At 33.3% G+C, this 24909-nt stretch overlaps 2 protein-coding genes across 5 annotated transcripts; one reads left to right on the forward strand and one right to left on the reverse strand.

Annotated features, from left to right (window-relative positions):
- Positions 1-938: 938 nt before the first annotated feature.
- On the reverse strand, positions 939-6825 carry LOC102630397 (phenylalanine--tRNA ligase beta subunit, cytoplasmic). 2 transcript variants are annotated; one of them, XM_006468233.4, is made up of 20 exons: positions 6628-6825; positions 6473-6528; positions 6283-6383; positions 6057-6186; positions 5859-5974; positions 5397-5463; positions 5137-5178; positions 4986-5027; positions 4804-4880; positions 4342-4468; positions 4095-4262; positions 3821-3949; positions 3630-3731; positions 3399-3530; positions 2711-2785; positions 2249-2356; positions 1893-1988; positions 1724-1807; positions 1308-1380; positions 939-1197 (listed from the first exon to the last, which is right to left on the reverse strand). In XM_006468233.4, exons 1-19 carry the CDS (start codon positions 6683-6685, stop codon positions 1312-1314), a joined length of 1779 nt encoding a protein of 592 aa, XP_006468296.1. In that variant the 5' UTR covers positions 6686-6825; the 3' UTR covers positions 939-1197; positions 1308-1311. The 2 variants fall into 2 exon arrangements, with proteins under 2 accessions (XP_006468296.1, XP_006468295.1); XM_006468232.4 differs by having other exon boundaries at positions 1295-1380; positions 6628-6824.
- Positions 6826-12862: 6037 nt separating this feature from the next.
- LOC102629725 (uncharacterized) lies at positions 12863-24898 on the forward strand. 3 transcript variants are annotated; one of them, XM_052435613.1, is made up of 21 exons: positions 12863-13028; positions 13152-13320; positions 14851-14954; positions 15180-15266; positions 15364-15439; positions 15526-15600; positions 15738-15791; positions 16956-16988; positions 17085-17144; positions 17280-17396; positions 17877-17971; positions 18080-18282; positions 18860-18957; positions 19171-19274; positions 19372-19534; positions 19709-19831; positions 20048-20130; positions 20906-21047; positions 21741-21770; positions 23530-23600; positions 23684-24898. In XM_052435613.1, exons 2-21 carry the CDS (start codon positions 13282-13284, stop codon positions 24453-24455), a joined length of 2529 nt encoding a protein of 842 aa, XP_052291573.1. In that variant the 5' UTR covers positions 12863-13028; positions 13152-13281; the 3' UTR covers positions 24456-24898. The 3 variants fall into 3 exon arrangements, with proteins under 3 accessions (XP_052291573.1, XP_006468292.2, XP_052291574.1); XM_006468229.4 differs by lacking the exon at positions 16956-16988; XM_052435614.1 differs by lacking the exon at positions 12863-13028 and having other exon boundaries at positions 13035-13320.
- The last annotated feature ends 11 nt before the right edge of the window (positions 24899-24909 follow it).

The following is a 24909-nucleotide window of genomic DNA, read 5'->3' on the forward strand; positions in this document are numbered from 1 at the left end:
ATTTTATTTTAAAAAATGCATATTTGAAGGAGGAATATCGCAAATAAGTACATTGAATAATGCGATTCTCTCAAATTTTCTCTTTAGATTTTAGGATTGATCTCCCATTCCTGCTCTTTCAAAGTACTCTTGGTTATTTTAGATTTTAGAATCAGAGAGCCATCAATTGAAATGCAAGCATTGTTTCTCAACAACATTATAATCATTAGTATAAATGAAATAATTTTCTTCTTGTTCGCACTCTTAAGATCCGATTTAATATTAGTATAAATGAAATAATTTTCTTCTTGTTCGCACTCTTAAGATCCGATTTAATATTTAGATATTATAATTGTTAAGGTATAATTACTGTAGACAGAACAACTAAAACGAAAATTAATAATGTATAATAAATAACATATTTAAATAATAATTTTAATAAAAAAGTTAAAATATTGTAAATTTTTCTTACTTTCCAAGCCGTAATAAATGTTAGTAAATATTTTAATGTTGTATCTTAAAAATTACTGCTGCAATCTAACCTTAATATTAAATAGATCTAAATTTTGTTGAATTATTATTTACTTTAGCTGAAACGCTAAATATTCATTTCGTCACATCGATAATTTTCCGACTCATACAGTAAATCTCATACGAGTTCTTCTCACGACTAGATTCAGTTTACATAAATGAGAATCTGAAAAATCTAGTAACATTATTTATTTGAGAAAATTGCCTCCACGAAAGAAAGAAGTTGATCCTCACATGATTCCTACCTAAATCTACAACATTTTATTCAATTAACGCTACTAAAGGTCGGTCATTAACTAACAAATATGTTTGAAATCACACGGACCAGGTTCATATAACAAAAAATTCAAGACGTCTAGGTGAAATTAGACGTTTGAGATAATCCGCCGGTGTAAGGCAACACTGTGAAAACACAAGCAACAAAAATATTTAAAAACGGGAAAAAAATTCATCAATTTCATATGATTTAAAATGATACATTTTACATTCCATCATAAAAAAAAACTGTGCACCAACTTTTTAACTGTTAACTCTCAAAATTTCCAGTAAGAATGTGTATTTTTATCTTTTCTTTAAGCTTGTTAAAGTAAGAGACCAAAATCCTTCTCAAAAAAAAAAAAAAAGAGACCAAAATCAAAACCATAAAAACTTGACGGATTAATCACTGAAGGTTCAATGCCAAGAAACCTGCAAATGCCACAAAAAAAAAAAAAGTGAAGACAAAGGAAATTCCTGTTAGCACTCATGCAATAAAAACCAACTCACAATGGAATAAAGGACTTACATCTATCACTCACACCATCACAAAAAATTCTCAATGTCAATTTCCATGAAGGAGCATGGATCAGAAATGTCGAAATTGTTCAAAACCTGAAAGACCATATTAAACAAACAAAAATAAGTTGATAGCTAACCAAAATCCTGAATTCAAATGGAATGAGTCCCACTTCCATTAGCAACAAATTAGAATTTGGGGGAAAAAGGCAAAAAAATGATCCAATCAAATTAGTACAGCGACAGCTGAATTTGGGAGTATATAACCAGCATCCAATCACAGATCAGCAAAAATAAAATAATCAGTATCAATATAACATGAAAATCGGCACATAGAAGACTGTAGTAAAAGTGATCATAGATATGAATTAATTATTATACAGCAAGATTAATCCACATATGATATATTTTTGAGGGATTGTTCGAAAGATGACATTACCTCAGGGTGCACAATCCCAAAAGTGCCAACATGCTTCCCCTTGTGAGTAATGCTGGCTTGTCTACCCGGAAGAAACTCAGGCTCCTTCATCAATACAGCAAGTACATCAATATCAGAAACAGGTCAAAGGATTGCACAAAGAAATGGCAGCATAAAAAAATACACTTACATCTGAACGTTGTATGTAGTACCCTGTATCATCACCAACTGGAACAAAAGGTGTCCCTATGACCTCCATTATTCTGTCCACTAGGCAATGAATCAGCTGCAGATAATTATAATAAAGATGTCCAATCATTTTATTAGCTAATGATAAAATATTCCATAGACATGCTGATCATTTTAGGCAAGAAAGCATCACTAAAAACTAATAGTGTTATAATACTTTCGATTAATAAATAGAATAACAACATTAAAGATCTACAATAGAAGAATTAACCTTTATGCATTACCATAGTTTTAAGACAATTAACAATTATTTAACTCACACGTAAAGTTTTTAGTGAGCACAGTGAGGTATATTACCTCAAACCCAGAATTGGCACCACAGTAAAGGGCTGCTAGTCGGCGACGGCATGATGCACCAACATCCTTCTTCTCATCCAACAGTACTACATCACCCACTTCATAAATCTAGAACAAAAATATAAATATCAGGAAAAAATTCCTCTAGCAAAACCATGAATTGAAACCCGGGTATCATGACAGAGACACACAAACATATGTATGCATTAATGCATCAGAAAAGATATCTTTGCATGTTTGAGTATAAGAAAGCAAAGGAAGAGATTTGTACGACCTATGCATCCCCTTTTAGCAACAAAATTTCCCCGGTGTATCAATCCAGCTTTTGTTTAATTCAAATTGCAACAATAAAAGTTCCATCACACAATAAAAGCTAGCAAACGTATCTTACTCCATCTAACGAGCAGAAATCACATCGACACTCAACATGACAGATTGCCACGAGAAAAATGCCAAAGTTACCTTTATTGGCTTTGGATGGTCTTTGTTGTGTCCAATGGTTTTCAATATACCAGGCATCAAGGTCGTTCTAACAACCTGTGACAACAGATGAAGCAATAAGTACAAAGAACAAATAAGTTAATACCACCTACAAAGAGACAAAGAAAAACTAGTTCATGACATTCTTCAAGAGAAGCACATCAGAAAGGATAATCTAAACAGGTATGGGGTTTTGAGATTGGGAGCTATAGCTGATTTTAGCCTTGTATAGTGGCGATTGGATACTTTTGTATATCACAAACAGTCTTAGCCTTTTGTTTTCTTAGCGGACAGCAGGTCCACTCTCTGTTTTAAATCTTTATAATTAATACATACTGAGTTTCTTATCAGAAAAAGAAAGGAAAATCCAAAAGGAATAGGAGAAAGACAAATGAGTACAATAAATTAAACATGCAGAAAATAGACTACTGGTTTCTAATACACAACAAGACTATTTCAACTCTAGCAGTTTAAGTGACCATAAACCTTTTTCATTTTTCAATGAATTCGCTTAACTTTGAATGTCCCACACAACTGTGAAAGTTCCACGATATTTCAAAACAGAGCTCAGATGACAAATTTTTATATTTTTGACAACAGCAAGTGCATATGAGTGTTTGTGTGCACGTGCACATGTACATATGAACAGAGCACAGCATAATATAAAAACCTCAAAATCAGATGTACGAGGATTTCCAACGACAGCAGTTGATTCGTCAGTTTGACGATTAAGCATGGTTGAAATCTCTTTGCTAGAGCATAAAATCCATGTCAAGACCTCCGTGAATCCATTCATTGCAATCTGAAAGGAAATACCATGGAAATTATGCAATGAAGAAAAAAATAAAAGTATCAAGAAGGTGCAGCCTTTTTATTAACTGAAGCACTCTCATTTCTGTACCTCCAACCTCATAAGGTCACTAAACTCGTTTAAGGCCAATGGTTTCACAGATGCAGGCTTTCTCTTAGGAATGTTGTTGTACCCATAAGCAATTGCAACATCCTAAAAAGGAAAATATGCCTTTAGATATACCAACTAGCTCAGAGAACTTCGGAGATGCATTGAATAGCTGTGTCTATCAGTATCAATACCTCCATAACATCACATGGGTGCAGAACATCACTTCTCGTTGGAGGAACAAGTACATTTATATTCCATTGATTATTACCTGATGCAGATCGCTCTGCATGCAATTGCATTCTGTTCAATAAACTAGTAACCTGAGGGATAGGAAAAGATGATATCATTTCTGCAGGATGTATTACGTTCAAAATTACTTGAATGGAGCAGAAACAAAGAGGAATGTTTAATACTTCATGGAACAATAAAATGGAAAGGAATGATGAAAACGGGAATACAAATTACCTCTTCTGCCTCCAAAGAGACTCCAATTGTATGATTAATATATGACAAAGAAACTTCCATATTGTAGGCTGACAGATCAGGATAAACATATGACCTCCCATCAGCATAAACCACTTCAACTGGTTCCACTTGGTATTTTCTCTTGCAATACTCAGAAAAAATTGTTACCTAAGAGACAGGAAAATTAATCTGCCATCAACTGCCAATCGCTGAGAAATTCAAAGTAGTAGGCAAAAGCAACTCTTACCATTGTGTTTAAAACAATCTTGGCCTTTGTCAAATCAGTGGCAGTACATTCAATGAACACGTTCTTTGTCTTTAGGGTGATTGCAGAATGGGCCCCATTAATAATTGGTGGTAATGACAGAACAGTCCTATCAGAGGCAGAAAGGTAATAAGCACTTTCCAAAACATAGAAAACTCATGGCAGTTAAAAAAAAAAGGATAAAACCTATGAAATTTAGGGAAAACATAAAATCTCATTTAAGACATCAGGGAAAAGAGACACCGTTAATCATAACTTATGCTAAGATATACTAATTAGAAGCAAGGGTATAAACTCAAAATTTAGAAGTAACAAATTTTACATTGATAAATAAAAAGAGAAAATAAATGAAAGGATCAACAGTTGTCACAGAATGCTTTAGTTAATAGGATAAATGAACATGGTAATGATAATCACATCAGCATTTTTCAAGTAACATCGTACCTATTCTGATCATATAAGACAGGGTACAGAGGAGAATTCTCAATTATGTGCAAATACTTTTTCAGTTTCAAATCTGACTGCAAAATATAGCCATAGAAGAACACATATCAAGGTCAGGCATAGAGCTATACTGAAAGATTCCAATGGTGTGCAGCAAAAAAGAAGTCTTAATTATATCTCACTTTGTAAAACTCCATAAGCTCATCGGCTGTGAAGTCCCTTGTCTACATAACAGAACAGTACAAATAATCAATTATGGCAGAACATTACATGTAAACTGTAAGGGCAAAAATAGATTTCATGAAAGAACCCCCACGGCAGATTCAAAATTACCTGCTTCAGTGGCACAAAATTTATATGTGATGGTGGCAAAGCCTGGAAACAAAGAGGCAAATCAGTCTTAATCATTATGTGTCCATTCATTTTTTTTTTAAATTATTCCCTTGAGCAAATAGGAGGCTTCAAAAAAAAAAAATGATCTCACTAATATCAATCATTAATCCAACATCAGACATGTCCAAAAAACCAAATACAAAAGAGATATTTATTTTCAGTTCAGTTTAATAGAAAGAACAAGTATTGCAGAGGCCCACCTCATACGTGAAAGGGCCTTGTAACGTGTCCAAGTCATGAGTACCAATTGCAACAAGGGTTCTTCGCCTAAAACAAGATGCATGCATAGATATTAGTTAAAAGAACCAAAATTACTTAAAGAATCATTTGAATAAGGAAAGAAATGAGGAAATGAGGTCCAACAAATCATTATCAAACCAATATCAATCAATACAGAGTATAGAGACATTTATCATTACAAATAAAGAGATATGAAACAATAACAAATAACAAAGAATGATGAAAAACCTTGGAACAAGCAGTGGCATATAAATGATAGATCAAAAAGCTCAAGCATGGTTTCTATTTTGAGGCTGGCATATCTACAGCCCCAAAGTGAAGCACATTGTAACAACTGCTCCGGCAAGTGTACACAAACAGATATATAGAAAAGCAAGGACTAGCCACAAATAGAGAGCAAAATAATAAGCCACATATATTACCGGCAAATGTTCTGATGAAGCTTATCTTGAAGATCAATGAAGCTGTTATAACTAGCTTCATCAAAACTGATGTCTCTTAAAACAGCACAAACGACATATGGACGAATTGAAGATGTCTGCAAGGAGCAAATATGAGTGACATCACTGTGTGAAACGAACATAAGAGTATTCAAAATTAAATAACCAATTAACTAGTACCTCAGGCTTCACATGCATTTGAAGCATGGAGTCTTTGCTGACATCTGAGAGTGTGTACTTAGGTATCTCCTGCTGCTTGTTGAAAACACGGAGAGCTTGAGCAATCCCTTCGAGGCAAAGCAAATCATATCTGCACAAAAGGAATAGAGAGAATTCATAAGTTATAGCTCCCTAAACGACAGCACATTTTGATTTCTTCTAACTATATATTGACTTTAAAGAATACCTGTTGGCTGGAACTTCAATTTTGTAAATAACTTCTTCATCATTTTCGTCTCCTTCTTCATCTAAGTGCTTCTCTTTTCTAATGATCGCTTTTTCAGTTGTCTAATTAATAATTACGAGTAAGTTTTACAAAATGTTATATACTGATACAGCAAGCAGCTAAAAAGATAAACAGATTCAGCAACACATACCACATCGTCGAGCTCGATTCCGAAGCAGAAGCACAGATCCTCAAACTCTTCTTTTGCTACAAAAAAGATATGTGAAAATTGAAGAGTCAGTGGAGTTTGGATACATTGTCTATTTTGATGATCGAAGTTGGATTAGGGGTTAAGCGAAAGCTCACTGTAGGATTTCCCTAAGGCGGCGAATAGACGATCCCTGCCCACGCTCACTGTAGGCATGGTAGCGTCTCTCTTTCTTTGTCTCTCTTCAACGATGGGCAACAAGAAGCGTATTTGTAAAAACCCTATCGATTTGATTGGATGCTGAATCCGACAACATTGGCGTCGTATGTATGATGAGAACTACAAATTGGCGGATCCGGGTTGGCTCCTGAACCAACTCACCATTAACCCGTAATTTTTTCTTTTGTTTTTATTATGGAAAAATAAAGCCTCTTTACATCAAAGCAATAAATTGGTTTTCTGAAAGAAAAAAAAAAAAACGATAACCCATTTGATTTTGTTATCATTTTTACAAATTTAAATCTAATATTTGGCATGAATAAAATGGGTTCTTTTTTTTTTTCAATTATTTTTTGTTTGGCACTTGATGGAGAGGGTTCAAGTCTCTCTAAAGAGAGTTTATTATTATGTTAAGTTGAGCTTCAATTATTACACCCACACGCGCACACATATTTACATATATGTTAAGCAAGGCAAGAGTTCATGGCAATTTTCGAATGTGGTCCAAACATATTTTTTTTTATCACATGGGCTGGATTTAAAAATCTTAATTTTATATTTTATAATATTACCTATTTTAAATTTATTTTATAATTTCTAAATTTTATTTTAATGAAATTGGGCTTGAAAATATGATAAGAACTCCTTTCTCAATTGTTTATCCAACCCGAGGACTCTTATTAATCGTAGAGTGCTTAGAATAAAATATGATCCTATCCCAACAGTCAAACTTCTTCCTGACCTGGATTACTTGCCTCTAAAGCTAGAAGTATGAACTTTCAATATATATGTAGTAGATTAATTAAATAAATATAATTATTTAAAATAATATATATTTCATGATTTTTTTATTTATAAAATATAGATTTCGAGCTAGTCCTTGGGCTTATCAAGGAAAGCTTAGGTCTAGCCCTTCCTGACTCGCATCCATTTTATGTCTGAGTTAGATGGATATTTTTGATATCCCTAATTGTATATTTCAAATTTTCATTAGGCTTTAGTTGTATTGGAATTTAACTATATATTGTATATCGGGTAAGTCTTTTCACACCCTCAAAAATCATTATAAAATGTATTTTTAATTGAAATTACCTAAATAACCAAAGACAAATTAATTATTTTCTTATTTTATGTGGAAACTTAATTTAGCACTTAAAAATATATGTCATGTCATGCACATTTCACAAACATTTATAAACACGTCATCTATGTGATGCAGTCATGTATCAAATTTTGGATATATTTTTATTTATTCATTTACTTTTAAAAATATCTTATAATTGAAATACTAACTAGGCAACCCAAGAGGGGGGTGAATTGGGATTTTAAAAATTAAGCTAAGCAAACCACACAACAATTTAATCTATTGCCTTAATCAAATTGAAAATAATAAATTCAATCATGCACAATATTAAAAGAGTAAGGGAAGAGAAAACAAACACAATGATTTTTACGTGGTTCGGCAATCCCCGCCTACGTCCACGCCTCCAAGCTCACCGGGCTTGAGGATTTCACTAAGCTAGCCTCCCAAGGCTTCAAACGTTTACAATTGACTTCCAAGGTGTCAATGGACCTTTACAACAAGAGATTATCCCCAATCTCTTAACCCAAGTGTATCCCAACACTTACAATCTTTTAACTTGATTTTACAAAAAAAGATTACAAATGAATCTCTCTCACACAATGTGTTTGATCACAAGTGAAAGCTCAATGTGTGAATGAATAAGATGAATACAAAGATTTAAAGCTCAATGAAAGTTGTATTCTCAATATTTTGCTCAATGATGATCGTTGGAAAACTTTCTTGTTTGAATTGGATTGAGCTTATTTATAGTTGGAGCTGAAAACTAGCCGTTATTGACTTTCTGCACACTGTCGGATCGCCGTTAGCTAGATGTCGGATCGCCGTTTGACTGGTCAATATGACCGTTGGGCTGATTTTTCAAATTGTCGGATCGCCGTTAACTAGATGTCGGATCGCCGTTTAGGTCCAGAGGCTACTGGTTGATATCGGCGAGCCGTTTATCTCACATGTCGGTTCGCCGTTTAGGTCCAGAGACTAATCTTCAATTCTGTTAGATGTCGGCGAGCCGTTATCAAGATGTCGGATCGCCGTTTTCTACAGTAACTGCTACAGTAACTGCTACAGTAAAATATTTTCCAAATTCACAGTTTGACCCCAAAACTTTATAAAACTGTATTACGACCCAAAATGTTATGAAACTTTGCACATAGGTCCAATTTCAGAATTTCTAAATAATGCTTTGTTAATCCCAAAACTTTATGACATTATGGTATAGCCCAAAATGCTATGACACTTTTCAAATAAGTCCTTTACCAAGATTTCAAGCAATACTTGTTTATTTCAAAGTTTTCAAAATTCTTTCAATTAAACCATAAACTTTGAAAAACAACCAATTTCATAAAATCATTTTTCCATTAAATATGAAACATTTATAATGTGAAAATAATGATTTATTTAAAAAGAATAAAAACAATCAATTTCATAAAATCATTTTTCCATTAAATATAAAACATTTATAATGTGAAAATAATGATTTATTTAAAAAGAATATTAAATAATTTGAGCTTAAAAGATTAATCATTCTTAATCTTGTTTGTTATAATCAAAATCAATATTATGGAAACATATATGTTAACAATAATTAATAAAATAATTATGTATTTTAATTTTCTCCTACAATAGTTTAATTAGTCGAGTCCAAACATTTATTTTTAAAAACACAAATCAATACAAAATTAAATTCAGTCATTCACTCCAATCTATCGTACCAAAAGGCCCTTACAACATATTTGTCATGTATGCGGTATTTATGGCAAGTATCATGTGGTGGAAATAAAATGACAAAATAAAAACCACTTTGACAAATAATAGTATGTAATAATGTCGCATCTAGGGCTAGATTAATTATGATACTAGTTTTTATACATTCATTGTCATACAAATTTTGTACCCTAAATTAATGTAAACAATCAAATTTTATTAGCATTTGAGAATGAAAATCGTAACCTCAGTTAGCAATATATAAACTATAAAAATAAATCATTTTAAAAGTCGTTTAAGATTGCTTTTGAGAGACTCAAAAGTGAATTTAAAAAATTAAAATCTAATTTTGATAGTTAGTAAATGTTCTTAAAAAGCACTTATGGCAAAATCATCTCATCCTACAACATATTTTTTTTAAAAAGGAAGGAGTAGCTTTTCAAAATCTAATTTTGGGAATCAATTTTATATTCAATACAATTCTGTGTATATTATAAAAATTTAAAATTATCATTGTTAATCAAGAAATAAAATCATTAACTTTAAAGAGATTATTTTATTATTATCAATTATATCGAGATAACAAAATAAAAAAATAAAATTAATAATACAAAGTGTATGCCTATTTGAACCCAGTAATTTTCTCTCCACATGTTCTTTTTAATGAAGAATTTTATAATTTAAATAAATTTTGAAAAAAAAATTACTTAATTAACCCTTTCTTCTCTTTCTCTTCTCACTTTCAGAAATTCTCATCAATTCATTCATATATTTTCTTTTAACTACAAATAATTGACATTACAAACTAACAGTGAATATCAACAAATTTTTATCAGTTATGAAAGTTAATAAATATCAAGAAATTAATTTTTACCAAACATGAAAGCTAATGAATATCAAGAAAAAATTTTCTTATATGTATGTAACATAAAATACTAAGAAAGGCAAAAAAAAAAAAAAAAAGAGTTCAAAAGAGAGTGAAATTGAGTGCTCAGTATGCAGAATGTGAGGATTGAGAGAGAATACGCAATTGTGAGATAGAGAGTGGAGGAGATTAGTAATAGCTTTGATATTTTTAAATTTTGCATTTTAATAATCAATTTATTTTTTAAAATGGGGGTTGAGAGAAACTTGGTAGGGTTAAATAACCCCATCCTAATATAAATTTTTTTTATTTTAGTTATCAATTATTATATATGCACAATAAAATTTTTTTATATGTATATTTAAAAATGTGAAAATAAATTTTATTCAACATTATAATCATTCAATTATTTACATTATTTCAACAGTTTAATAATATGCTTTTAAACCACAAATGTTATTAAATGTTGAACTGATTCTCTTCGCAACTGATAATTTATACAATACAATTAACAACAATTATTTTAAAAATAATAACATTACCAAACTAGCCCTTAGTTATGGTTAGACAATTCATTTATTTAATTTGAGGTTAAAAGGAAATAATATTTGAATCATAATATATTCCATGTCCTAGTAAAAGCCTAAGTCATCATCATGAATGAGGAAAAAATATCAGTGACATAAGAGATAGAGGAGTCATGTGGACTATTTGGCGTTTACATTTAAAGGTATTATTGAATCCAGCCCGTTTGTACACATAATCCATGACTCTAACGTTACCCATAAACTATGCTTATTTCCAAGACAACAATATTTTAAAATATAAGGTCATTTAGAATTGCTAATCTAAAAGTTAAGTTAATTTGGCCCAAACACGTGTTCATTGAGTTGACTTTAGGTTTCTTGGCGTTTGATTAAAGTAATGTTTTAAATTCAAAATTATAAATCTCGCTTTAATTAGATTCAATAGTTTTAGGTTTTATCTACATTAGTTTTACAATCCAAGTAATATTGTCTCATGTTGAAAATTTATAAATGTATAATCAATCAATTTTTTTTTCCTTTGTTTTACATTAGGTTCTTAAATTATGAATTACCCAATTAAGATATCATTTTTCAAAAAAAATTTCAAAATCTTACAAAATAATTAAGTAAGCAAATCAAACCGAGAATTCAATTAGTATATGGTGTTCGCGGATTGGATTTTACGGATTAGACATCAATCCATATCCGATCCATAATTTTGCAGATTATAATTTTTCAATCCAATCCAATCCATACATCTGTGGATCGGATGTAGATTTAACTCAATCCATATCTAATCCATACGTCTGCGGATCGGATGCGAATTTAACTTAATCCATGTCCAATCCACCATTTTGCGCATTAATTTCCGAATTTAAAATTTTTAGTTCTCCCTAATCCATGAACTAATGAAATTAAAAAAAAAAATCTAATATAAAAATAATTTTACTATCAATTAAATTTAAAATTGAATAAAATTTAAACAAATTAATTGTTTAAATAAAACTAAAATAATAGTTTAAAGTTTCAAAATATAACACACTAAGATTAATTGTTCAAATAAAGTTACAATAATACATTAATATAACACCGAAATTAATTATTCAAATAAAACCACAATTAATTGAAATGACGAAGTTTCTGAAATCAAATACAGTCTGATCCTTCACCAACATTGTTGCACTTGTTGAAAAGTTGTGATTATGGAGCCGTCAACAATGGGAACCAGGAGAAGTACGGGTGACGATATTGAAGGTTGTGATAGTGCAATTGTTTGGCTGGAACTAATGATTGTGAAGTGGCTCAATGGACTCAGGGAAGAAAATAGCTTGCTCTCGCTGGAATCATGCGGCCGACGTCCTTCAAATCAGTGTCGAGAGTGTATCGAACTAGTAGTGGGTGTTGTTAGTGCGTGTGACGGCGGAGAAGCTTAGGGTTTTTTGTTTGTAACTTGGCGTTATGTTACTTTGCTTTTGGGTGACTTTGCAAATTGTTGGTACCTATTACATACACCAAAAATAAAGAAATTTAAATGATCACTTATCAAAAATTTAATTTTATCCATCTCTTTTATGAAACATATGAATTACCCAACTATTTTGAATCATAAAACAACATATTTGTAACTAGAATATGAAACAAGACTTATAATACTGAAACATAAACTCAGTAATAAAAATATCGTAATATTAGGTTTAAAATACCAGTTATTAAGAATGTTGTCGCAACTTTCTCCTGCATCCTAAAATACCAACATGGCACTATAGCCATTGATTCAAAGTGCATTTGTATTTACCCAAAACACTATCTTACATCATTAGGCCTTTCCCACAAAATGCATTAAGTTGTTAAAAAGAAAAAAAAAATGCTTACATGAGATAGAGATTAAAAGAGAAAGCGTCACATTAAATGGCCTCCCCTTAGCAAGTGGACATAATTCCTCCAACTTTAGAGGGTCAACAAATATAGTTCCATGATTTCCAATTTGATGATAAGCACATGACCACATATATCCCATTTATCAGAACAAATTTGAGAAAAAAAAAAAGATTAACAATTTAGCAATGCATAAAATTATATAAAAAAAAATAACATCCAAATTTTATTTTAGAGATATAATTATTATACTCTCTTTATTTCTCTCGCTCCCTCCCGCGATTGCAGGTGCTTTTGCATTCCTCTCTCTCTCTTTCTTCTTCTTTCTTTAGTTCATGCAATTAAGATTTCGATTCGATCTGAAACTCTATACCTTTTTCGAATTTCGATTCTTTCTGATTCGGCTTCTAGGGTTTGGTTTTCTTGCGGCGTGATTGGATCGTTTTCTCTTGTCTTGTTTTGGCGATTGGCGAATCGTCGATTAGGGTTTCGAGGTTCTCAGATCTGAATACGGTGACGGTTTCGTTGTTGATTTGCGAAGATGTTTTGGCGTATGGCGGGATTGTCCACTGCGTCTCCAGTGAGTTTTTTTTTTTTTTTTGCTGTTTCACTTTTTGAATCTTGATCTGTGTAGGCATTTGGTTTTGTTTATACATATACGGGAGAACATCATTTGCATATTGGATTTCATTATTTTAATCGGATAATAGTATTGCATTTTATGCTATCTGTTATTTTCTCTTTGATGTTTAGTTGCTGAGGAAATTGAGGATATTTGAATGAATTATGCACATTTGCGATATTCAAAGAAGCATAGAACTGAAGATTTTGTGGATTAGTGTAACCTACTCTCATTTTGAATTGAAAGACTCCTTAGGTTTGGGTTTCGTTATAGAATAAATTTACATTTGACTTATTGGATGTGATTCTAGAAGCCATTATTCTAGCATTCTAGCAGTCTGCGAAATAAACGCTGCTAGCTTTAAGTTGAGAGGGCAAAATAGGATTCTGTGAAATGATTTATTGGATTACAGTAGGAGATAGGAAGAAATATAATGAATTGTGATATGATTGGAGATATAGGAGTGGTGGGATGTTCTTTGTTTCCTATTAAAAAAAAAAAAAGAGTCATGGGATGTATGCTATTTGACTTTACTGATAGTGTTTTCCTGGTATTCTTTTAAGTTGCTTTTATCTATTGTACAATCAGAATGCTGAAATGCAAATCTTCTTGGTATGATAATAGTACACTATATATCTTGCATTGTCTTTAATGACGGCTTGTAAACCTTTGTATCTTTATAAAGTGAGGTCTACAGAGTCAAAATTGTATAGGCCACTGATGAAGGAGGAATTGAAATCTGAGGTGGTTTTACGATTAATAATTGTGACCGCTGAGCATTCGATCATCATTTTTGCTGGATTTTGCTTCTGTGACGAGCATCTATTAATTTTTGTTGTACTTCCGTGTATTTTTTCCCATTAATTAGATTAAGAAATTAGTAAGATATATGAGCTAGGTCTTGCTTGCTATTTCTTAATCCATTTCCTTAAGCCTTTTGAGTCTGAGAACATTATTAGCCTCTGTATTTCAGTAGAACAATGAAGGGAGGAGATATTTTGTTGCCTTGAGGTTTGACTTCTGTGTTGTCTAATTCAAACTTAATTTAGGACTGTTTGTTGTTAGAATTCTTCCTAAAAGAAATTAAATTAGCAATATCTTTTCTTCTTTGAAAATCCTTGTTCTTGCAAAATAGATGTTCTAATACAATTATAGTTTCTTGCTACATTATTATGGCTTCTTAAATGGTTGGTTTTATTGTATAATTTGACAATTTAAATGTACCATTTCCTATTCACTTATGAGCCATAAAAGACTGTTTCCTGTCTTTGTCTCATTAAGTTGGAAGCAGTTGTGATGTACTTACAAGTTCAATTGTTGTTCTTCAACCTCTGGATGGCAGAGGATGATTTGAACACTCACCATTGGATTGTCAATGTCATCTTTATCACTTTTCTATTTTTCTGTCTTGACAAGTTGACAAATATATGGACATAAGATAAGTTTGAACATTTTTTTTTTTTGTGTTTTTATTTCATCTAATTGCAGGTGGAGACAATTTTGGATAAGGAAAATTTTACGTTGGAGGAGCTTCTTGACGAGGATGATATAATTCAAGAATGCAAAGCTTTGAACGGTCGTCTTATCAATTTGTAAGAAAACTTTTTTTTTTTTAAAGATCTTCTTAATATATGTTTAGTTTTTGGACATTTTACTCTTGCTGATTCTTTCGTTTATTGCCTGCACTTCTCAGCAGTTTTTATCTTTTATTTTATTGGCTAAGGTGATAATTGTGTTCAGTTGATATTTGCTTCAGCCTACAGATTCCTCTTCTAGATTATATCCTTCATTAGTTGATCCTTATTTCTGTCTTTCAGTTTACGAGAAAGGGCTCAGGTTGAACAACTTATTCAATATATTGTGGTTGAAGCTCCTGAGGATGCGGAGAAGAGGAGAACTTTCAAGTAGGTTTGATGGATGAACTCGTAAATCTTGTTTCCACATTTTCTGGTATACCAGGTTGGATTACTGTTGATATTGCTTTTTTTGTTGTTCAAATAGGTTTCCTTTTGTTGCATGTGAGATTTTTACTTGTGAAGTTGATATTATCCTTAAGACGCTGGTAGAGGATGAAGAGGTAAAAAGTCTGTCTTGTGTCACTTTATTTTATGTTTTAAAGGTTAAGTGACTGAACTGTCTGGTAATTTGTTGTTTTCTTGTCAGTTGATGAATTTGTTATTTTCCTTTTTGGAACCGAAAGACTCCCATAGCACGTTGTTGGCTGGGTACTTCAGCAAGGTATATCATATTGAACTCTTAAGATAATAGCATATCAAGTGAAAGTAAATGTAATTCTTATACCTTTCGTTTCAGGTTATCTGTGTATTAAGTTATAATCCTATTTGTCTCATGTTGCCTTAATTTCTTTTTCCTAGGTTGTTATTTGCCTATTATTGCGGAAGACGGTTCCTTTAATGCATTATATTAAAGTAAGTTAAGGTTTCCAATTTATTTGATTTTATATCTCTTTCTGCTTAATTTGTGAATTGTGAAATATCTGTGTACAAACAACATGGTATAAAGTCCTTCTGATGCATATCAATGAAATATACCTTTAAAGGATGCAGATTTAACTTTTATAATTCACTCATTTTTGCACTCTGTAGAGTTTAGTAAATACTTTTTTTGTTCTTTTTTTTTTCCCGTTCTAGGCGGTGATCTATCTTTGTTCTCTCTTTAATTTGATTGACTAGTTTGAGTGTTCCATTCCAAAACCCTGTTAATTGCTGTAGCTGCATGCCCCTCACCTCTTTTTGTTATAAAAGAGTGTGATGGAGGGCAATGGAATATCGCAGTCTGCAAATAGAGCTACTATCTATCCTCTCTGCCTGAGTTTTGCGGTCTTTGAGTTCAGCAATCATGAGAAATGTGGGATTGCAGTAGTTCTGGATGTGTCCTGATTATTTGATGACAAATTCATATTGAATTGGTTTCCTTTGGTTGAAGGTTGAAATCCTTGTTTTTTTTTTTTTTCCAGCTAAACAATAAGAAATGTAAATCTATGGGAACTGAAGCAAGTTGTTAGCATTGTGATCTTTATCTGAACTGAAACTAAACAATTCCGATAAGATAAGTTAGTGAAAAATGCGTTCTTATTTAGACATGAGAATATGACTACTGGCTGTTGCTTATTTAGGGATATTCGTCCTATGTGAAGTTAGAATTACTTTTACTTTGGGAGGTTGGACCAGGTGTATTGGGAATATGTTGCACTGATGGTTGTCTTTTTATATGAATATGAATTAGTAGTGTTGCATACATTTAAGAGATACAAAGTTGCCTTTGATTGCCATCAGATTGTAATATTTCTAATCTTTTGGGCAATCTTAATGTTTATGTTTCGAGGGTATTGCAATAATACAAATTAGGAAAGAGCTTGTTTGTTTTTGTTTTGATTTTCTTTTTCCCCTAGGTAAGTTGTAAGAAATTTGGGGCTGAGTTTATGGATGGTGTATTTTAAGAATACCATTGAATTGTCTGTTTGAGTACATTACTTGAACTGGCCCATACCAATTGATCTGAAATGCGTTTCTGTCAAGTTTTTGTACTTTCAATAATGATGGCAAATGCTTTTTCTCTTCATTTGGCTGGAGATGCTGATCACTGCACTTTATGCTTCATATATGGTATAAAGCTGTTTCTTGCCTTCAATGAGTTGGCACATTTTTGTTCCATTCTGATGTGTAGAGAGCTGATCTGCTGTTTTTGCACTGTAATTTCAGGCTCATCAAGAAATTATGGCACGATTAGTTGACTTGATTGGTATTACGTCCATCATGGAGGTTGGTTGTCTTTCATCTTTGTTTGTTGCTTCTGGTATATAAACTTTTTGCTAAAGGTTATTCATTGTTACTTTTAGTTACAGCTGTCTTAAGTTTGTAGTGTATAACATTTGAATGCCATTTCTTGCCAAAAAGGTTTTAATACGTCTTATTGGTGCTGATGAGCACATGTACACAAACTTTACTGAATCAATGCAATGGATAGAGGATACAAATGTGCTGGAGATGATTGTGGACAAGTTCAGCTCTTCAGTAAGATCCTTTAAATGTTTTTAGTAATTCAGTCATTCATTATTTTATTGGTTATTTTGATTATTTATGGTCATGAATTGTCAAATTTATTGGATGGCTGGAGAGAAACTCTGCAGTCTTAATTTCCTTCCTTCACGCTTTCTTTCTTATGGAAGGATTCATGCGTATTTATGTTTCTGATGATACAGCTCTTTTACAATGGGAGTTATCACTCCCTTATTTATTTATATTGTTGTAATACATTTATGTTTGCATGGTCCTCATATTGGAGACTTTTGGAAATATTCAACATTAGATATATGATATCACAATTCAAAGAATATCTAGATGATATTCAATGTTTATTGCCTTTGATAGTATCCTTCCTTCTCGCTGCTAGCATTTGTAAAAGTTTACATGCTATTTGCATAATCTGGCCTTTTTTGGTTATCACACTGTGAGCTAATGTTCATATAATCTATGTATATATTTCTTTTTCAGGATTCTCCAGAGGTGCATGCAAATGCAGCTGAAACACTGTGTTCTATAACACGATCTGCCCCCCCGGCTCTTGCTGCTAAAATTTCTAGCCCAAAGTATTCTTTCTTTTTTCTTCTGTGGTTGCTTGCTTAACTGCTTTTATTATGTCTTACATCCTTGATATTTATTATTTACTATTTGCTTTTTCTTGTGCTTTCATGCAGTTTTATAGGGAGGTTATTTCGTCATGCCTTGGAAAATTCTCGCCCGAAATCTGTTCTGGTTAACTCATTGTCTATCTGCATATCTTTGTTAGACCCTAAGAGGCTAACATTGGGAACATATTACATGTTCAACCGCCAGCTGACTCATGGGTCCACAGTTACTGTCAATCCCGAGACAGTTGAGGGAATGCTAGGTAGACTAGGTAAGGTTGAACTCTGTTAAACAGTTTCACAATTGTTGTCCCGATCATATATGAGGGATGCTCCTTTTGCAAGAAGGATATTGCATGATATATTTTAAGAAATGTTTGTATGGCTTGCAATTGATGTGATGCTGTTGACAGATTGATGTTTGTTTTCTTAATTTCTTTCTTTTTCTCTGAATAAATATTTATGAGCAGGATGGTCCTAACCTAGCATCTTTTCTGATTGTTAAATATATTATGTTAATGTGTTTTTGGACTTGGACTGGTTATATATTTGAACTAGGAAATAGAACCGCACTTCGTGCGGCTTTAAAAAAAAATTAGTATTAATTTTTTTTTATTTTAAGTTTGTATTAGAATATCTATTTATTAAATGAGTTAAATACAATCAAATTAATTATGAGAAGATGAAAAGGCAAATCTAAAAAAAAAATCTCTATTTATTAGATAATAGAGAATATACAAAGAAACAAAATGGTGATGCCACATCACCTCCTTAAGTCCTAGCTTTATATATATATATAGATATTTTGAGATAATTAACAAGTTCTGGGGCCAACTTTCACATCTGCAGGTGATTTGCTAAAACTTCTGGATGTGTCGTCTGAGGAGAGTTCTTTATTAACTACATACGGCAAGTTACAGCCACCCCTCGGAAAACATCGCCTGAAGGTAATTTTCAAAAGACTCTTCTAGTGCTTAGTGTCCTGTGAGGATTTATATATTTATTTTTTCTCCTAGTATGACTGATTATCGTAATTTTGTTATTAAAAATGTGCTCAAATAGGCAAACCAGTTATGTCACCAATGAAATATTTTCGACTGTATGCTGATAAGTAACTTGCTTCTCGGTACTGACTATTGCTTGAATTTGGATGTTTTCAGATTGTCGAGTTCATTTCAGTGTTATTGACAGTTGGTAGTGAAGCAGCTGAGAAGGAATTAATTCGTCATGGAGCAGTGAGAAGGATATTGGATTTGTTCTTTGAGTAAGTTCAGATTTTAAGGTCTAAACTTTAGAACTCTGCTGTGCAATCAAGGTTGTTTGGACCCAGGGCTCATTGTTTGGTTTAATTGTGAGTGTAGGTACCCGTACAATAATTTTTTGCATCATCATGTCGAGAATATTATCTTATCATGTTTGGAGTGCAAAAATGCACCCCTTATTGAACACCTTCTTCATGAATGCAATCTGGTTGGGAAAATACTTGAGGCTGAAAAGAACTTCACCTTGAAAGATTCAAATAAGGTAATTGCCCACTCATCTTTAAGTTACTATCATTTAATTATTGGATTGTTTCTTAGTATGCTTTTTGTTTTTCTTTGTATTTTTACTTTTATCTTTCCTATCATGTACTTGTTACTTTTATGCTGTATACTTTGGATACCCTGATCAGAATTAGTTTATTCCATTCTTCCACAGCCAACAGTCCCTGCTGAGGGTAGATTGCCGCCCAGGATTGGAAATATTGGACACTTAACACGTATATCTAACAAACTTATTCAGCTTGGAAATAACAACAGTGAAATTCACGCATATTTGCAGGTTATTACTGAATCTTGAGTATTCTTCTTATTAGTTACAGTGAGTGGCAAGATTGCTTATTCTTGAAATGCTTTCTTGCTTGTGGGTTGTCAAAGTTAGGAGTTAGTACTGTCCCTCTGCTCTGCTCTTTAAGCTTGCTTAAAGTGATAGCAAAACCTTGTAGAGTTCCCAAATATTGTTGACAGTTGTTTCCGAATGTGAATTTTGCTTCCACAGGAGAACAGTGAATGGAATGATTGGCAAATAAATGTTCTATCAAAGCGTAACACACTGGAAAACATATATCAGTGGGCTTGTGGGTAGGTTCCTTATTTTCATGCAATGTTCTGTTGCTCTCACATCATAGTAATGCAGACCAACTGTCATCATTTCTGCTTTTATGAAGCTGAAGTATATATAGCTGTTTTAAAGTTTATGCTTCGTATTTTGGATTATTTCAACATACAAATTTAATGATTGCTGTCTTCAGATATTTTGTATATTACCAGCCATCACATGCTTGGATCTATGTTTGGAATTTTCATTGTGTTGTTTGATTATGATTAAAATGGAATCATATGATGCTCTACTATAGTATTGTGTTTCAGTGATGTTTTAATGTCTCAGTATTCAAACTCTGTTTCAGGATATGCTTTGGCTTGTTGCTTCATGTTACTTAAGTTGGCTTTGGAATATTGTCTGTGGGTTTTGTTATGGACTATTTATATTATCTGATCCTCATAATCGGGAGGGTCAAATAGATGTGGATCATTTTAATGTGTTATTACCCTAGCTTAATGGTGATATGATACATTAGGATGCCTGATCTATCTATTGTTCTCTTTTGTGCATCCTGGGAAATTGTTGCTTGGTGAAGCATGATTATTTATTAGATCTAAAATCTGTTATTATATAACTGTTAACTGTGTAATTCATGCATTTTTGGATGATTTATGCATATTACTTGTTATTAACAATTTTGACCTGCAAGGTTTTGGAAGCTGCTGGTGGCTTTTTTTTTTTTTTTTTGAGTTTAGTAATTGTGACTTGATGTTATGTGTGAATATATATTCATCATTTTATTTGTTGTGGCAGGAGACCAACGGCTCTACATGACCGAGGTAGAGATAGCGACGATGATGATTACCAAAATAGAGATTATGATGTTGCAGCACTGGCAAATAACTTGAGTCAGGCCTTCCGATATGGCATTTACAGCAATGATGACGTTGATGAGGTGCCTTTTAAGTTTTTCTCAAAAAATTCCGTCCAATTGATTACTTTCTTATTTTGGGGGGGGGGGGGGGGGGGCAATTGTATGCTACTATCCTTTTTTTTCCAAATTGAAAAATCCTATATTAAGATTGAATTTCCAACTTAGAGCTCCACAAGTGTTGTAATCCCAACTTGAAAACTTTGAATCGGAACGTCAAACATAAAACTTGAAATTTAATCTGTTCAGTAGTAAATCCCTTAATGTGCTAGGTGTATCTGTGCTAGGTCAATTGTATGCTACTATCCTTTTTTTTCCAAATTGAAAAATCCTATATTAAGATTGAATTTCCAACTTAGAGCTCCACAAGTGTTGTAATCCCAACTTGAAAACTTTGAATCGGAACGTCAAACATAAAACTTGAAATTTAATCTGTTCAGTAGTAAATCCCTTAATGTGCTAGGTGTATCTGTGCTTCCCTGCCAGCTGTGATGTTATTTTTTTTTCTGGTTCTTAATAAAACATTATAGCATTGGCTAATATACAATTTGATTCTTACGGATTTTTCTACTGTCAAGGTCACTTCATTTTCTTTTGTTTATGTTACTTTTTTGCTAACTTGCATAATTCTTTCTGCAATGTTTGGGAATATCCCATTTCATTAAGCCACTTTGTCAACCTGGCAGTAGTTATTAATTGCTTGCTTATGGTTTTCAGGCACAAGGCTCACTTGAACGAGATGATGAGGTACGTCTTGTATATATATTTTATGCTTAATTTTTCAATCCTGAAGGGACTAACTTGCTAGAAATTGGAGCAGGGCTCTACCTGTTCCTTTCTCTTAACTAAACCAATCTCTTTACCTCAAATAATGTTTTATTGATCCTTACTTCATTATCTTTTCTTATTTTTATTATTATTTTTTTGTTTTGATAAAGACACTACGAATATATGTATTGCCAAATAATGGACAAAATGCATACTAGTAGTGGACCATGTATCCATCAAAAATCAATCAAAGCTATGCAAAACAGTATCAATCCCCAAAAGTCTGAATTAAGCCAAAAGAGACTGCCTAACCTTATACAAAAATGAGCAGAATACACTCTAAATACTTAAAACTGCCATCCTATTAAGATGAATGAAGAAAAATGAATTGTCCTGGAAATCCTGTCACCGACACCCAAAGCGAAGGTAAGGTGGACTCTATCCTGGAAGCTATCATAAGTTCATAACTGTCCCCTCTTGACTCTTTGAAAATTCTACTGTTTTTTTTTTCATTCCAAATCAACCAGCTGAAACTGCACTTCTCCAAAGAGTCTTAGCTTTTCTCCCTTTCTCAATCCCTTTCCCAAAAGCATCAATGCTCTCCATTAACAAAGCTTCACAAGAACATGGAATAGCCCAAGATAAATTTGCTTCTTTGCATAATTTTCCCCATGGTCTAGGAGCAACCTCACAATGAAGAAACAAATGATTAGTATTCTCGTCACTTCTACTCATCACAGATCATGAAGGCGAGAGGCACATGGATACTTGAGCTAAAGCCCAAAGAAAGAATCGAATTTTGGGTGGGGGTTTCGGGGGTGGGGGGTTGGGGGGTGTTGTGTGGGTGTGTGGGGGTTAGGATCTTCTAGCTTTCCATATCGCCCTGAATGCTTTGAACTCTTCCATTGAATCATCATCAATTAGCCATCCAAATATAAGCAAATATTTTCAGTCTCATATTTAGTGCAGAAAGAACACTGTGTAAGAGGATGTTTGTGTATGGATGGAACTAAGAGCTTAGGGGGAAGAGGTAGGACTAGACAAACAAGCCAGCCATTCGCCCTATGTAAACTAGAGTATGGAAGTGGAACTCAATCCAGTCTGCTCTGGTCTCATCCAGAAAGCTCTCTAACACTAACTAGTACTAAACTCTCTTTAGCCTATCTGTCCTCTTCGCTACCTCTCAACACTAAACTAGTCGCTTAGCTTTTCTAACAAAGCAAGTAGCTAGCGTATCTCTTCCCTCTTCGAGCCAACCGTTCACTTCCTCTAACGAGTGAGGAAACTTAATGTCGGCAACATGTGAAAGTCAGTATGGATCTTCTTATTCAGGAATGTATCTAAGATGAGTCACAATGTAGCTAGATGAATCCAGAATGGGGGTGGTGGTTTTTTAGGATATGGCAGAAGTTTGGTGGATACCATATTATTGTTTGAGCAGTAGTTTTTCTTTTAAGACCTATTGGCGCATCAGCGTCATTAGATATTTGGTAGATGTACAAGAAATGTATATTTATTCTTTATTTAAAAAGTTTGCAATTAAAAACTTGTTGTGAAAGGAAAAAGAGGATATTTGTTAACTTACCTTTTATGTTTTCTGAAACCATAAATGCACAACTTCTGCTGTGCTACTTTTTTTTTTTTCTACTTTTTTTTTTAACTTCTCCCTACTTGCTTATTTGTGAGAAAGGGCAAATTTTTGTGAATATGAGAAGTTTCTTATGGAGAAAATTAGCAGGATGTCTACTTTGATGATGAATCTGCTGAAGTTGTTATTTCTTCTCTGCGTCTGGGAGATGATCAAGAAAGGTAGGTCGAAAGCTTTATCTGACCTTCCTTTCAGCTAAAATGTTTATTTGTGTTAATGAAGGTTTTTTTTATTTGTATTTCAGTGGATCGCTTTTTACAAATTCGAATTGGTTTGCTTTTGAGGATGACCGTGTTTCCCATGAGCGTGCTGCTGGATCACTGGCTTCTCCATCACCTAATATTGAGGAGACTGGTGTTACTAATGGTGGAGGTCATGATCAGGTTACTGTCGGTGAAGATGATTTGGATGATACTGCAACATCTGCTGCAGTACCAGTATCAAAGTCGGAAGATTCTGATGTTGGGAAGCTGCCTAATGATTCTGTGGAAACTGGATCGTGTACAACTGAGAAACCGCCTACGTGGGTTGAATGGCGGGAGAGACCGGATTCCAGTAATCCATCGAGTGCTGATGAACCTGTTAGTATTCCGAATGGTGAGCTGCAAGATCAGGGTGGTAATGGTGATGTAGATGTTCCTGAGCCTTCTCCCTCATCCTCCAACACAGAAGATGCTAACATAACTACTACGGGTGAACTATCTAAATCAATAGATGAAAACCCCAGTTCGAAACCTTCCGAGCCATCAGAATCAGGCACTCCTTCCGAGCCAGCAGAATCAGGCACTCCTTCCGAGCCAGCAGAATCAGGCACTCCTTCCGAGCCAGCAGAATCAGGCACTCCTTCTAATCCATCGGAATCAGGCTGTCCTTCCGAGCCTTCAGAATCAGTCGATGGGAATCATCCAAGTTCAGACCCTGCTGCTACTGAGGTAGTGAAGACGGTTGCAAAAGCTGAAGGCACTCCTGAAGTGACCAAGGATGACAAAGATGTGGTCAACGAAGCAGAAAACTGATGTAAATTCGCCAGAATCAGTTAATTGGGCTAACTCAATGCTTCACTCTATGGATAAGGTATGAGGATGAATATCAAGAGAGACTTGGTGACTGCTTTTAGAGCCTTTTGTACATGTTACTTTGGCTCCTTGTTCTTGAAGTAGGCCTGATGATTCTTTTCTCCCATCCATGGGAAATTTTGAGTTCCTAGTGCCGCCAACATTGAAGTGAAAGGGGGAAGAGCAGGTTCTGATTTGCAAACTTTTCTAGCAACTATTACAACATTTAATCGAATACTTAGCTTCTAGGTTCTCTAGCTAGGTGATTCAAAAAATGAAAGTGTCACGCACGTGGAGTTTCAACAATAATCTGTTTATATTTATATGATTTTTCTCATCCATAAGTGTGTTGTATAGGGAATGATTTTACCATCTTTAATCGCCTTTTCCTTTTGACGGTCTAATTGATCAGTCT

This window comes from Citrus sinensis, chromosome 2 (assembly GCF_022201045.2).
Source record: "Citrus sinensis cultivar Valencia sweet orange chromosome 2, DVS_A1.0, whole genome shotgun sequence".
Lineage (NCBI taxonomy): Eukaryota > Viridiplantae > Streptophyta > Magnoliopsida > Sapindales > Rutaceae > Citrus > Citrus sinensis.

Bases quoted from the DNA above. Each gene is read 5' to 3' on its own strand.
- LOC102630397 (XM_006468233.4), bottom strand. From the start codon at position 6,685: ATGCCTACAGTGAGCGTGGGCAGGGATCGTCTATTCGCCGCCTTAGGG. The intron at 5,179-5,396 runs GTGGGCCTCTGC...CTTTGTTTCCAG, and splicing joins AAGGCCCTTTCACGTATGAG to GCTTTGCCACCATCACATAT. The intron at 4,881-4,985 runs GTGAGATATAAT...TATATTTTGCAG, and splicing joins AGCTTATGGAGTTTTACAAA to TCAGATTTGAAACTGAAAAA.
- LOC102629725 (XM_052435613.1), top strand. From the start codon at position 13,282: ATGTTTTGGCGTATGGCGGGATTGTCCACTGCGTCTCCA. The intron at 18,283-18,859 runs GTAAGGTTGAAC...TCACATCTGCAG, and splicing joins GGGAATGCTAGGTAGACTAG to GTGATTTGCTAAAACTTCTG. The intron at 18,958-19,170 runs GTAATTTTCAAA...GGATGTTTTCAG, and splicing joins TCGGAAAACATCGCCTGAAG to ATTGTCGAGTTCATTTCAGT.